Source organism: Hipposideros armiger, unplaced genomic scaffold, assembly GCF_001890085.2.
Source record: "Hipposideros armiger isolate ML-2016 unplaced genomic scaffold, ASM189008v1 scaffold_856, whole genome shotgun sequence".
NCBI classification, from domain to species: domain Eukaryota; kingdom Metazoa; phylum Chordata; class Mammalia; order Chiroptera; family Hipposideridae; genus Hipposideros; species Hipposideros armiger.
Window position 1 is genome coordinate 33,885 of NW_017732206.1, and position 13,297 is coordinate 47,181.

Here is a 13,297-nt window from a genome sequence, read left to right on the forward strand (position 1 = left end):
TTTGGTGATTATTGTTTCATCTGAGAGGGCACCTGTCCCTGGATTGCTGGCTAAAAGTGTAGGACTCCAACAAATAATATTAATAACCCATTTAAATATAGTGCTCATGGTGTGTCAGTAACTATGCTCAGTGTTTTGTGCATCCATTAATTCATTTGCAGATGAACCAGCATACTTAGTGCCTCTGATTTATATTTTTCAGGTTGAAAATTGGTGTCCTCATTTACCTTGGAGAGCAAAAAATCCCTATGAAGAAGCTGATCATAATTCGTTGGTAAGTGACTTTGGAAACCTCTTACTAGACTTGTGATTTGGGTCTGATGCCAGTTGATACATGTGGAGTCTTATGGAAATACCAGTTGTAATCTGAAATAGTGATAACCTGAAGAACTTCCGTCCCCAGTCCTGTAGAAATCTCGGTGACCAAATAAGTCATCCAGTTTGTGTATAAATATTGAGCAATCCTCTGAGGGTTCCTAAGCAATAGGCTACTGATAAGAATAAGACTTTATGTCAGATGTGGAGGTGCTCCGTGATCTAAGGAAGGCTGGGGTTGTAAATAGTGACCATACCTGTGTAAGTGCCAGATTACGGACCCACAGAAATTAATGAGGAAGTGGCAGTCTCAGACTGTAGGGTTCAGGAGATATGGCAAAGAGAAGAAGACATTGGAGCTGAATTGAAAATGATGAGTGAGTTTATACTGGGTCAAGGAGATAAAGGTGTCTGATTTGAGGGAGAAGTTCCATGTACAAGAATTTTGCATTTTCAGGGAGTAGGGTAGAGCATGAATCAGTGGGATAAGGCCAAGAGGGTTTAGATGAGCTGGGGTGAAGATGAGGTTGGAAAGGTAGTAGGTAGGGGACGGTGAAAGGCTTAAGTCTCTAGACTGGGGAATCTGTAGATGTTTTCTGTAAGAGGCCAGGTAGTAAATACTTACATCTTTGTAGGCAGTTAAGGTCCCTGTCACAACTACTCAATTCTGACCTGGTAACTTAGAGGGCTGCCATAGACAGTATGTAAATGAATGGGTGTGGCCTTGTTCCAATAAAAGTTCATGTACAAAAACAAGCACCAAGGAGGATTCTCCCCAAGACCCATTGTTTGCTGACTCATGCTTAGGTCATGGGAAATTGTTGAGTCAAGGAGGGACATGATCAGACGAGTGTTTAAAATGAACTATGGTGACCATTGAAAGATGGATTCAGCAAGTTTCAGATGTTATATGAAAAATATTCGTGTTATTTTTTTCTGTTATTTCAATCACTGGTCATTTCCAGCTACCTTATAAAAATGTTCTTCCTGGCTTTTAAATTATCCTGGCCTGAATTTTAAATGTTATTCAGTTGTGATAGGAAAATGTTATTCCTGGCTTTTAAATTCTTTAGAAAATAATGAACTTTTATTTGTTTGGACTGGGAAAAAACTGGATAAGAAGCATGTATTTTCCCTCCATAATTATTATTATGAACAGAATGAGGCTTTTTGGCAGCCTACACAATACCAGGTAGCCTGTTAAGAATTGACTTCAGCTTTCCTGGAGCCTGCTACCCTGCAGTAGATTGAAGTGGCCAGTAAATTCAGGTGCAGAGAATTTCAGGGTACATGAAGCTTACTCATTATTTAAAAAAAAAATAAAAATCCATTTTAACATAGCTCAGGGCTTTGCAATGACTATGCTTTCTTTCTCAATTTCTAATTTTATAAATGATATCCTTTATAGCAGATCAGTTGTCAGGGGCCTTTGCTTCAATTTGCAACCCTGGGACCTTAAAAGTAAAGCTGTGCATCAGACAAGACCCACTTTTGAAGCCCTGTATTTAATTGAGTACCTCTTTCAAGTTTTCAGATGTCACCTCATGAAAACCATTATACTTTCTGACTTTTTATCTTCTTCTCATTTTTATTAAATTTCTGCTTCCAGGCGGAAATTCGTACAGATTTTAATATTCTCTACAGCATGATGAAAAAGCATGAAGAATTCCGCTGGATGCGATTGCGGATCCGACGAATGGCTGATGCGTGGATCCAGGCAATCAAGTCCCTGGCAGAAAAGCAGAATCTTGAAAAGAGAAAAAGGAAGAAAGTGAGTTTCTAATTAAGTCAGTTCAGTTAGATGCCAGTTTTCTTTTAACATTTGATTTTGCTTGGAAACAAGATTAAGAGAAATGTCATGCCTCAATGATATTCCCTGGGGATGAACCTGCTCTGCCTCTTGCACAGCCATTTTTGGGTTTTCCTTTCCCCAGTTACAATCATCTTACTTAGCAAGGACCAGCACACGTGCTTCTTGGGTGAAGCCAAGCCGAATATCTGCCTGTAAGATGTTGCCTTTGAACCATATATCTGTCTCAGTGGTTTTAGGAAACTTGACCTGCTTTTTTTTTACTTGTACACAACCTGTGAGAACTTACTGTTACATCATGATGACAATTTTCTACTTTTGGTGTTTGTCAGCCCTGGGGTTTGGGCAACTGGTTAGTCCCATTGCTTCTCTGTTTGGTTTGTACTGCTGCTTACGTTCTTGAGAGAGAGATACTGGAAGTTGAACTTGAACCAGTTTGTTTCAATGCTTGGAAGAACTAGAATACCCCTGAGCATGGAAGATTTTATACCCTATTAGTTAGAGACTAAGTGGCTGTGGCTTTAGATGAACTGTTCTGTTAATGAAAAGCTGAGCAAAGTAAATGATCTGTTACTATATCTAAAAATAAATTAAAAATGCGTTAGGTATTCCTAATTTGACTAATTTGATATCCTGGAAAAAGAAAATACAGATACACTTGCAAAACCCCAAGTCACACTTTGATGGGTCAGTTTTGCTTAGATCTCTTGAGTTGATGAGATAATAGGACCAAATGCCCTGGCACCAAACAGTCCTCTGTGGAAGAGTATGTGGACAGAGACCCAGGTGGGCTGTAAAGAGAAGTAAACAGTATTTCTGTATAATCCTATGACGTAACCTCCAGGATATTATTAGGTAAAGAAAAGTTAGCTGGAAAATAGTGAACATTATTTTTCAAAGGGAGAGGGAATTGATATATCTATATCTACATGTATACATGTACATACATATATACAAACTATATATTATATATATAATACACATATACACTTCTTGCTCATATATTTTTAAATGGAAGGATAAACCATAAAATTTAAAATAAAAGGAAATGGATGGTGATGATGGTTGCATAACGATGTGAATTTACTTAATGCTACTGAACTGTATATTTAAAAATGTTTAAAATGGTAAATTTTATTTTATGTATATTTTACCAGAATAAAACAAAGGTCAGATGAGGAGGGGCGGGGGGAATAGCGCAGAGGCAACAGGTATAGAAACCACACTTCTCTGAATATATTTTACTTCATAGATTTGATACTGAAATCATTTTACATAAGTGTACAATAAAATTTAATTAAGTTGAATATTTCTGATGGGATAAAGGACAAAATACTGCAAAAATATATAAAACAATTTTTACTTACCTTGTAGTAGGTGGTGGTGTTGATATTCTCATTTGGACTCCATTGTGTGTATTGGAATAAAGCAAATGAGTAATTATGTTAGTGTCCTTGAAAAGTGGGATTATCAGTGTGGGAGAGAGGAAGTAACAGATGTCAGATGGATAATATTATGTAAAGATACTGTAATCCCGAGTTTGAATTGGAAAAACCAGTGTTAACTAATGATTAGTTTTATCCTTAATGAAAGATAAATTTTCTAGCTATGACCACTGACTAGGCCTACAAACAGTGGTAATCTAGAGTCCCCTAAGCACCAGACTTTGCTCTTGATATTCCATTTTCAATAAATGGAAGAAGAGTTTCTTAGAAAGTTGGCTAAAGTCTGAGACAGAAGTTGTGCATGAGCTTGGATCACCCGGTCATACCAGAAGGCAAACAAACTATCGAGGACTATAGGGATTGTGTCAAAAGAACTTTAGAAGCCAACTTGAACAGCCTCCCATTAGCCAAGATGAGACAACTTGATAATCAATAAGAATAATAACTGCAGTTTATTGAAACACATCATATATACTTACATCCATGATTTTATAATGATACCTATATTTTTAAATCCTTATTACTTATTATTAGAGAATGCAAAAGAACAAATTTAGGTTTGTTTGTGTGTTTTTTTTAAATCGGTAAATAAATGGGAAAAACGAAGCATTGACCACGTGTTTTTTTTTTGGTTTTTTTTTTAAGTAAACTGCATTTGAGAGTAACCAAATAGTTGATGGGGGGTAGTTTCTCTTTATAGATGTATCCCAGCTAATAGATGCAGAAGGAATGATAGAATGGCACCCTTTTGCCACCCCTAATGGATTAATGCATTTAGTGATCATCAGTAGCTGCTAACATCACAAAACCAGTGGAAGTACACAGCACTACCTGTGAAGTAGTATTGCCAAAAAAACCCGAATATGAATGAGTCATGTATACAGATCTAATTACTAATTTACCATAAATACAAGGGACAGAAGAATCTGTTACACAATCAGCAAAACCTGGAGTATGAGAGAGACTATTGGAAATACAACCCACTTTCTTAGACATATAAATTAGAAACATACCCCCACCCCCCAAAAAAAGAATGATCAGTAACTACTATAGATTATAGAAGGCTAAGAGATATATGAAGCCATTACAATTTATGTACTTTATTTGACTTCTGACTCAAAACGTCTACACTTGAAAAAATAAGGGACACCTGAGGAAGTGTAAACACTAACTGGATATTGAATGATATTAAGGAATTAATAGCTATTCTAAGGGTGAGAGTGATATTATGGTTTTTTAAGTGAAAGTTTGTTTCTTGTTGAGTTACAAACTGAAATATAGATGAAAGCAGGTGATGTCTAGGATTTGCTTCAAGATAAGATAGAGGTGTTGGGAGAAAATGAGTGGTGTGCATTAAAGATTTGTCATGAGTTAATAATTATTGAAGTTACATGGTGAGTACATTGGAATTGACTATCTCATCATCTCTGCTTTTGTACATGTTTGAAATTTTCCATGTTAAAAGTGTAAAAATACTTTAGCTATGGGAAAATGTCCGAAGTTATTAAAAAGTATTTTATTTCCCTGGCTTACCCTCCTTTAATTCTGACTTTCCAAATATATCCTTCTTTTTAAAAGTCCGTATCTGATGCGCTTAGCCATGCTGAGGGCAATAATGACTTTATTTCTCTAAAACAACAATGGGAAATCATTTCCTTCCTTTCTTTGTACTTTGTAGAAACACTATTTACCCCACATTGGGGTTTCAATAGAACGTAAACATGACTGTAGAATTGGTTGATCGCTTTTTGGTGTTTTACTGCGGAGTTGATGCTTGTTTCAGTGGGAATCAGTATGTGCCTCTTTTTTTTTTTTTTCAGGTCCTTGTTCACCTGGGACTCCTGACGAAGGAATCTGGATTTAAGATTGCAGAGACAGCTTTCAGTGGTGGCCCTCTCGGTGAATTAGTTCAGTGGAGTGATTTAATTACATCTCTGTACTTACTGGGCCATGACATTAGGATTTCAGCTTCACTGGCTGAGCTCAAGGAGTAAGGAGATTACTTTTCAATTTTAAAATCAGAATACAAAAAAGAAATTGTAAACTCTTAAAGCCCTCTATTAGTGTGTAATTTCTTGCGGAGGAAAATGAAAGTGATAATTCACTAAACAGGAGATAAGAAGATTATTTTCAGGAGCTAAATACATACACTGTGAAAAGGATAATATGTTTTCATTGTAGCTACAGGCTCCAGAGGCTGCATAAATGAATGCCAGAAAATTCAAACTAAGGAGCTTATTCTTTGATATTACAGGTGCTTCCAACATCTGCACAAAACATTATTGACTTTCCTAATTCCCTGTCTCTTGCTGAAATTCATACCATTCCCTACTCAACATCAAGCCTTCTAAATCTTGAAGCAGGGCAGGTTCCTGTTTATAATTTAATTTAGATAGAATGAGTTTCCTGAAAGCCCTGATCCAATCCTTTTTCAATTAGCCAACTTTCAACTCTGAGCCTGTTAGCTCTACCTGGGTTTTCTATTTCACTGAGATTCGCTTCTAGCTCTAGCCTTTTCTTAATCTCTTTTAGATTGACATAGCTGGCTAAGCAGGAATGCATAGAGCCCTTTCACTCCTTTTGGATAACTGCCCACTGAGACTTTTGCAAAACATGTTGCAACATGTCAAATGTTCCACAAGATACACCTTGAATGAATATTCTGGAGGTGGAAGGGGTGTTAAAATATGTCCCACCCTACTTTTTCGTTCAAGATACTGACTCCTAGAGAGGTCACTTGTATTAGGTCCAAGGTCCACACCTGCTTAGTGGCCGTGCTGAGATGAAAGCAATATCAGTAAGATAATATCAGCCGTCCTTTAAGTGAAACTGATAAGGGCTTTAGTACAGCAGCAGTTTCAGCAGTTATGACAACCGTGATGACTATTAACTAACATTTGTTGAGTACTTACTGTACCTCAGATATTAAGCATTTTACACATTTTATTGTATTTTGTCCTTAGCACAAACCTGGAAATAGGTACTATTGCTTTCTGCATTTTAAAGATGGGAAAACTGTGGTTCAAGCCACAAATGAGTTGTTTAAGGTCACGTGGAAAATCCATGGGAAACCAGGACTGGAACCCTATGTCTAACCTCAAAGCCTGTGCTCTTGACCACTGTACTGCATTGCTCCTTTCAGATCTATGAATAGATAAACCTAAGGTCGTCTGAACCCTTAATCACCACTGTGTCCCTATGGCAGGCTGCCTTCTGTTGCCTCCTTCCTGTTTACTTCAAAACACACTGGGTACAAAACCTATGAAGTGGGTGCATTCATACAGTTAACTGTCATTCCCTCCCTGCCCTCTGTGGGCTGGTTCTTGGTATGGGATAGACAGAGATGACCAGCATGTGGTCAAGGAAATGCCAATCTTTTGATAATGACAACTAGTATGCGATTAGTACTAATTGAGATATGAATGCTAGAATGTAAGCACAGGGAGTGCAGAACCTGTGGAAATACTGCCTACTGTGTTTTTAGCACCTAGAATAGTGCCTAGCACACAGTGGGTACTCATAACTATTCACTGAACCAATGAGTGAAAGGATGAATAAGTGGATGAATGAATGAGTGGGCTTACAAATGGAATACTATTGGAACCCCAGGGACAGGTGCTTTTGGGGAGGTCAGGAAAGGCATATTAGAGGTCTTATCAGGCAAAGGCTTAGATTGGAGGTCGAGAGGAAGTCTGTAGAGGTCTTTAAGCACAAGTGACAGGGATAGATGTGTTTTGTTTAACACAACAATTGTGGAAGCAATGTAGAGCAGTGGTTCCCGAACACGCCTGCACAGTAGAACTACCTGGGGAACTTTTTAGATTCCCCAGACTCAGACCATATCTCAGACTAATCAGATCACAACCTTTAGGGATAGGGTACAGGCATACATATCTTTTGGTGCCTTCAGGTAATTCCAACGTGCAGACAAGTCTGGAAACCACTGAATACAGGGTGGACCAGGAATCAGGAAATTCAGGTTTCATGGGCCAGGTCTTGTCCTGCCAGTTTTTGTTAATGAGGTTTCATGAGAACACAGCTATACCCATTGTTCCTGTATCAACTGTGACGGCTTTCATTCTACAATGGCGAGTTGAGTAGTTGAGACAGAGAAAGTATGGCCTTCAAAGATAAAAGTATTTACTATCTAGCCTTTTACCAAAAAATCTTCAAATTCTTGGGAAGAAATTGGTTATAGGGAACCAGAGGAGAGGGGCAGGGTGCCTGGGACAGAGGCAGTTTGGAGCTACAGAGCAGAGTCCTGTATATGAGTGTTGTCCTTAGAAGTAGAATCGATCCATAATTTGGTGAAGGATTGTTGTGGGTGATGAGCAGGGACAAAAGGCTTCAGTGATGACCCACTTTTAGGGGAATGGCAGGGTGGAAGAAATGGTAGTGCCAGTCTGTAATAACAGTTTAGTCCAGGGATTGGCAAACTGTGGCTCGCAAGCCACATGTGGCTCTTTGGGTACGTTCCATCTCAAAAGTTTGCCGACTCCTGGAAGAGCCAATTCTGTCCCTCACAACAATTTAAAAATTATTCAAGAGCCATAATATATTTTTACATAATCACCATTATGTGAATAATATCCTTTAAAAATGAAACTATGATCATTTTATTTTCATTTTTAATTTTACTTCAGAGCCTACGGCTCACAAGCCGCAGTTTGCTGACCACTGGCGGCTCTTCCGTCTCAAGTTTGCCGACCCCTGGTCTAGTCAGAAGGAACAATTTTACGTAAGAGAAAAAATTAGGAAACAATACAAGACACTATAAAATTAAGTTTATACTGTAGATGCCAGAAATAGAAGAGGTCAGAAATAGGAGGTCAGTAAGGGCTGGGGTATTATAATACCATCTGAAGAATCCCTGAGAGATTGCTGTCTTTTCTTCTCAGTATCCAATCTGGTTTTGTGGTGGTGGGTTTTTTTGTTTGTTTGTTTGTTTGATGGTGAGGAAAGATTCTGAAGTTAAGTAACTTGTCTAAGATCGCACAGCTGCTAGAGAGTGGAGATAAATTCAGATCTCTATCTTCCTTGATTTCAAAGGCTGTGTTTGTACACCATTTCCTTTTGCAAGAGTTGGAATCAGGACCTTGATGGGTGGGCAGAACTTGGATAAGCAGTAGATTGGGAAGGACCTTGCCATTCTGTCTGATAAGGATTCTTGGATGTTTATTTACCTATTAAAGTTGTTCAGTGTAGTACCCTGAAGTAAATTGTTTTTCTTTTATCCGTCTCTTCTGCCCTTTCTCTAGAATAATGAAGAAGGTTGTAGGAAACCGTTCTGGCTGCCCAACTGTAGGAGACAGAATCGTTGAGCTCATTTATATTGATATTGTAGGACTCGCTCAATTCAAGAAAACTCTTGGACCATCCTGGGTACATTACCAGTAAGTGCTGCATGCTACTCTTAAGTTTGTGGAGTTTTAATTTTTTTTAACAAGGTCACATGGTTGCAGGTAGAAAAAGCTTATCAAATATTACCTTTTGAACTATGTGGAGTACATTTTCCATTCCTAATTGAAAATCAGATTCTCCACAGCGACTTTTTACTTTCAAGGGCTATTCATTATTTTCATTGATTTCTTTTAAGAGTAGAAAACAAGTGTCGAAGCTCCGTAAGTGCCTTCCCTAATACTTAGCATTCCTCTTGGCTTGCCTACACCAATCTCATTTGTTTAATCAAATAACGATTTTGATAAACTATGGACAGTGTCATTTCTTGTGTTTGTTAGGTTTGAGATAATGACTCACTTCTGTTCACCATTCCCCCATCAGTATTCTCGTCATGCTTGGAAGAGGAAGCTGGGAATAGCTTGTCTGACTGTTGGTCTTGTACTTTTTAATCCATGTCTCATGCTTAGTATGGCTCATGTACATGTGTGAGTCTGTGCACAGTCTGTATTATTTATTGGGTTGTTGGAAAAGTCATGACATATTTTTTCTATTGCAAAAATGCGTCATGACTTTTCTGACAACCCTATAGTAGAAGAGCTCAGTGTGTCTCTGGGTGTGGGTTTGGGACCATGATTTAACATTTGAAATTATTTTACATGATACACAGCATAACACTAAATGACATTGAATTATATAATGCAGATAATTTTTCTGTTTTCTATCAATCTTTCTGAAAGGTGCTTAGTTTGATGCTGTGATCTGTCCAGCACTACTTTTAACACTTGCATGTATATTTTTAACAGTGAGAACAGCCATAAATCTCAGCCTTAAACAGGCAAAAGTAACTACTTTTTTTTGTTTGTTTGTTTGTTTAGATTTTTTTTTTTATTGGGGAATTGAGGAAGGGGAGCAGTATTGGGGAAGGAAAACAGCCAAGTTGTTCTCCTTCAATTTTAGTTGTGGAGGGCGCAGCTAGCTCAGCTTCAAGTCCAGTCACCATCCGGCTGCCCGTCAGCAGCTCTCGGCCACTCAGCTCAAGGTGCCATGTTCAATCTTAGTTGTGGATGGGCGCAGCCCCCCCATCCCATGCGGGAGTCGAACCAGCAACCTTGTTGTTAGGACCATGTGCTCTCACCAGCCGAGCCATCCTGCCACCTGTTGGCAGCTCAGCGGAAGCTCAGCTTGGACCCAGCTCACTGGCCCATGTGGGAATCGAACCAGCAACCCTGTTGCTCAGAGCTCGTGCTGTCAACCAACTGAGCTACTTGGCCGGCCCCAAAAGTATCTGCTTTGAGTTTAATAATACATACTGAAGAAGAGTAATATGCTTTTTTGTCTTCCATTTATTACAGTTGATACTGGCTTTTATTTATGGTCTATAAAAGTTTCTAATAAATTTCAAAAGGTGAATACGTTTAAATACACATTATATTTATTTAATAGTATCAGTGGTACATGAATTTGGGTAAAAATCATGATGTTAATACCAGCTGTACCAGTGATGGTAAGTATTGACCTACAGTTTGAACCAACTTGCTATGAGAATACTGAAAATCTGTCAGAACAACTTGGAAACCCCTCCATGTGTTTTCTATTTTATTGATAGTTCACTAAACAGATGTGTTGATATGTTCTTTTAACTTAACCAATAAATGAATCACTAATGTCCTGAACTAGGGTGTCTTTATTTCTGGTTAGTTTATAGTTTAATATTATTGACTTCAATCTCCAGTGTGATGTCAAACTGGAAGGCCTTTAGAATTGAAAGAAATGAAAATTGAAAATACTAAGAATCTTCTCAAAAACACAGAGGGAAACACTATTGTAGAATTCCCTTCCCTTGCGGTGATTTTCTTTTTCGTAGCAATTAGTTTTCTCACTGGGTAGTGAAACCGTCATGAGCAAAGGAAAGGGACTGATTCAGAAGAAACCGTGTGCTTTTAATTGCCTTTGGATATAGTTTCACAAAAGCAAAACTAAAATCTTGGTTTGGGCCAGGATAGCACTCTACCTTCTGCTTTATCCTGGTTTGGGGTTTATTGTTTTCTTGAAGTCTTCATGAATCATGGGCCATCACATTTGTTCTCAGTTACATGGAAATGCCAGTCTTTCTTCTTGGTTAATAAGCCATGAAAGTCAACAGTTATTTTTTTCTTTTTCTTATTTTTCTTTTTAGCTACAGCATTAAAAAACCCCCAAAAAACCAAAGGCAGCACTGTTGTGCTCTGACACTTTGCAAATGGCAGGCATTTGACAAATGTGCTAAAGGAACTGGGCAGTGCGAGCATCCCTGGACTTACATATCCTCGCCATTAAGAAGGGCCGTTTGGATGGGAAAATGTTCTCAGTGGTAGTGTTTAGGTCAATTAAAAAGGACAATTTCATTATTAAAATGGTCACCGTTGATTGATATTTGATTCTTGTTGGATCGAAAGGCACTCTCTCAGAGGGGGCTCATGGAAGAGTGGGATGTTTATGCCTCCTTTCTTTAACAAATCATCTGCCTTAGTGATATTTGCTGGCAGAAGCTCTGTTAGTGCTTTAGCGCTGATGTCTTTGTGGTGCAGTGAAGCTCAGCTTTCATCAGCAGGCCAAGCAGGTCCTCTGAAAGTTTCTTGCTCATTTCTTTCCCTTTTGAAAATTAGAAATTGTCAAGGCTATTAACAGTAGATGGTATGACCTCCATTAAATGTAAAGTTATCATCTGATTGTTTATTTAGGAAGAAACTCTTCAGTCTGTTGATCTTGGAAAAATGTTGATTTTTTGTAATTTCTGTCTGATTTTTGTAGGGACCCAGGAAATTCAATTAAACATTTATTAAATACCTACATGTAACTAGTATACTGCTGGGTACTGCAAAACTCGTACCCATTTTGCTTCATATGCAGCCTTTGTTGAGCATTGAGAGCACACAGGAAAGTGAGATGCAAATAATCTTTAATATACCATGTTTTACATCACGCTCCAAATTAGAAAGTGGGCCCTGGCAAGGAGGTTGTGAGCATCCATCTCGTAATAGTGTGGCTTAGAGCAGAGAGAGTGTTCCAGGAGACATTTGGCATTGGTGCAGTGATCCCTGTGAGAAGGAGGCCAGCTGCTCGGGCAGCCAGGCAAATATCTTTTTAAGTCGTCAGTCTGTTCCTGGTGCTCCAGACACACAAAGGGCATTAGAGGAAGGGCATCAATATTAACAACACAAACACAATTCCAAAACACACTAGAAAGCTACTGAAGGAGGAAAACTGTGTTAAGCATCCTCTGTCATAGAGATCAGTCTCCAGCCTCTAGTTATAAAACAAACACGTGTGTGTGTGTGTGTGTGTGTGTGTATGTATGTATATATGTATATATGTATATATATTCTCCTAAATCAAAGCTTCGAGTATAAGGATGTAGAATTACAAGTATATGAGACATGGGATCCTTCATTCTATAGCCTTCCTTTGGGAAGATGCCCACCATCACGTAGCATGCATCTAAGTACTTGATAAAAGCCCAGGCTTTCAAGAGTTAGGTGACTACCAGGCATCTTTACTCATTAGAGTTTGTTTTAGTTATCCAAATTGAAAATCACACCAATAAAACTCCAAGTTAAAAATAATCACAAGCCAAAGCTAGGAGGAATATAGACTGTTCGAGTCGATGGCAGAGAAGTGGAAGCAGCCAAAGCCTTCAAGGCAAAGGTTCCTTATGACAAGGTGCCTATTTCTCCCTGCTGTGTCTGCACTGAGCGCCATCGTCCCTGAATCCCAGCTGTGTTCCTCTGGCAGGAGCTGGACCTTTCCAGCTCCACCTGTCAGTGTGCGTCCCTCCCTCTCTGGCAGTGACCTCCAGCAGCAAGCTGCCTCTATGTCCCTGCTGTTTTCCTGAACACTGCCATCTTTCTCATAAAAAAAAAAAAACATACTGGCTCCCATCAGTTCCTTTTGCATCTTATTTTAAAAGGAAGCCTGTACATTAAAACATAGGAATGTTTTATTAAGAAGAGAAAAGGGAGTGTCGGCCGGGTGACTCAGTTGGTTAGAGCGCCAGCTCTGAGCAACAGAGTTGCTGGTTCAATTCCCACATGGGCCAGTGAGCTGCACCCGAGCTGAGCTGCTACTGAGCTGGTGAGAGCACGTGCTCCTAACAACAGGTTGCAGATTCGATTCCTGAATGGGATGGTGGGCTGCGTCCCTCCCGCAACTAAGATTGAACACAGCACCTTGAGCTGAGCAGCCAGGAGCTGCCTCCGGGTGGCTGGATGGCTCAGTTGCTTGGAGCATGTGCTCTTAACAACAAGGTTGCCAGTTTGACTTCCGCATGGGATGGTGTGATGCCCCCCCC

General features: G+C 39.1%; 1 protein-coding gene across 1 annotated transcript in view; it reads left to right on the forward strand.

The window, feature by feature from the left end:
* MGAT5 (alpha-1,6-mannosylglycoprotein 6-beta-N-acetylglucosaminyltransferase) overlaps positions 1-13,297 on the forward strand; it is a gene marked incomplete at its 5' end in the record, with an annotated part of 155,300 nt that overhangs the window by 28,476 nt on the left and 113,527 nt on the right. Inside the window, 4 exons of the mRNA XM_019629448.1 lie at positions 203-274; positions 1,925-2,086; positions 5,391-5,560; positions 8,829-8,963. Of these exons, the coding sequence (XP_019484993.1) occupies positions 203-274; positions 1,925-2,086; positions 5,391-5,560; positions 8,829-8,963 (539 nt within the window). The remainder of the gene's footprint in view (positions 1-202; positions 275-1,924; positions 2,087-5,390; positions 5,561-8,828; positions 8,964-13,297) is intronic.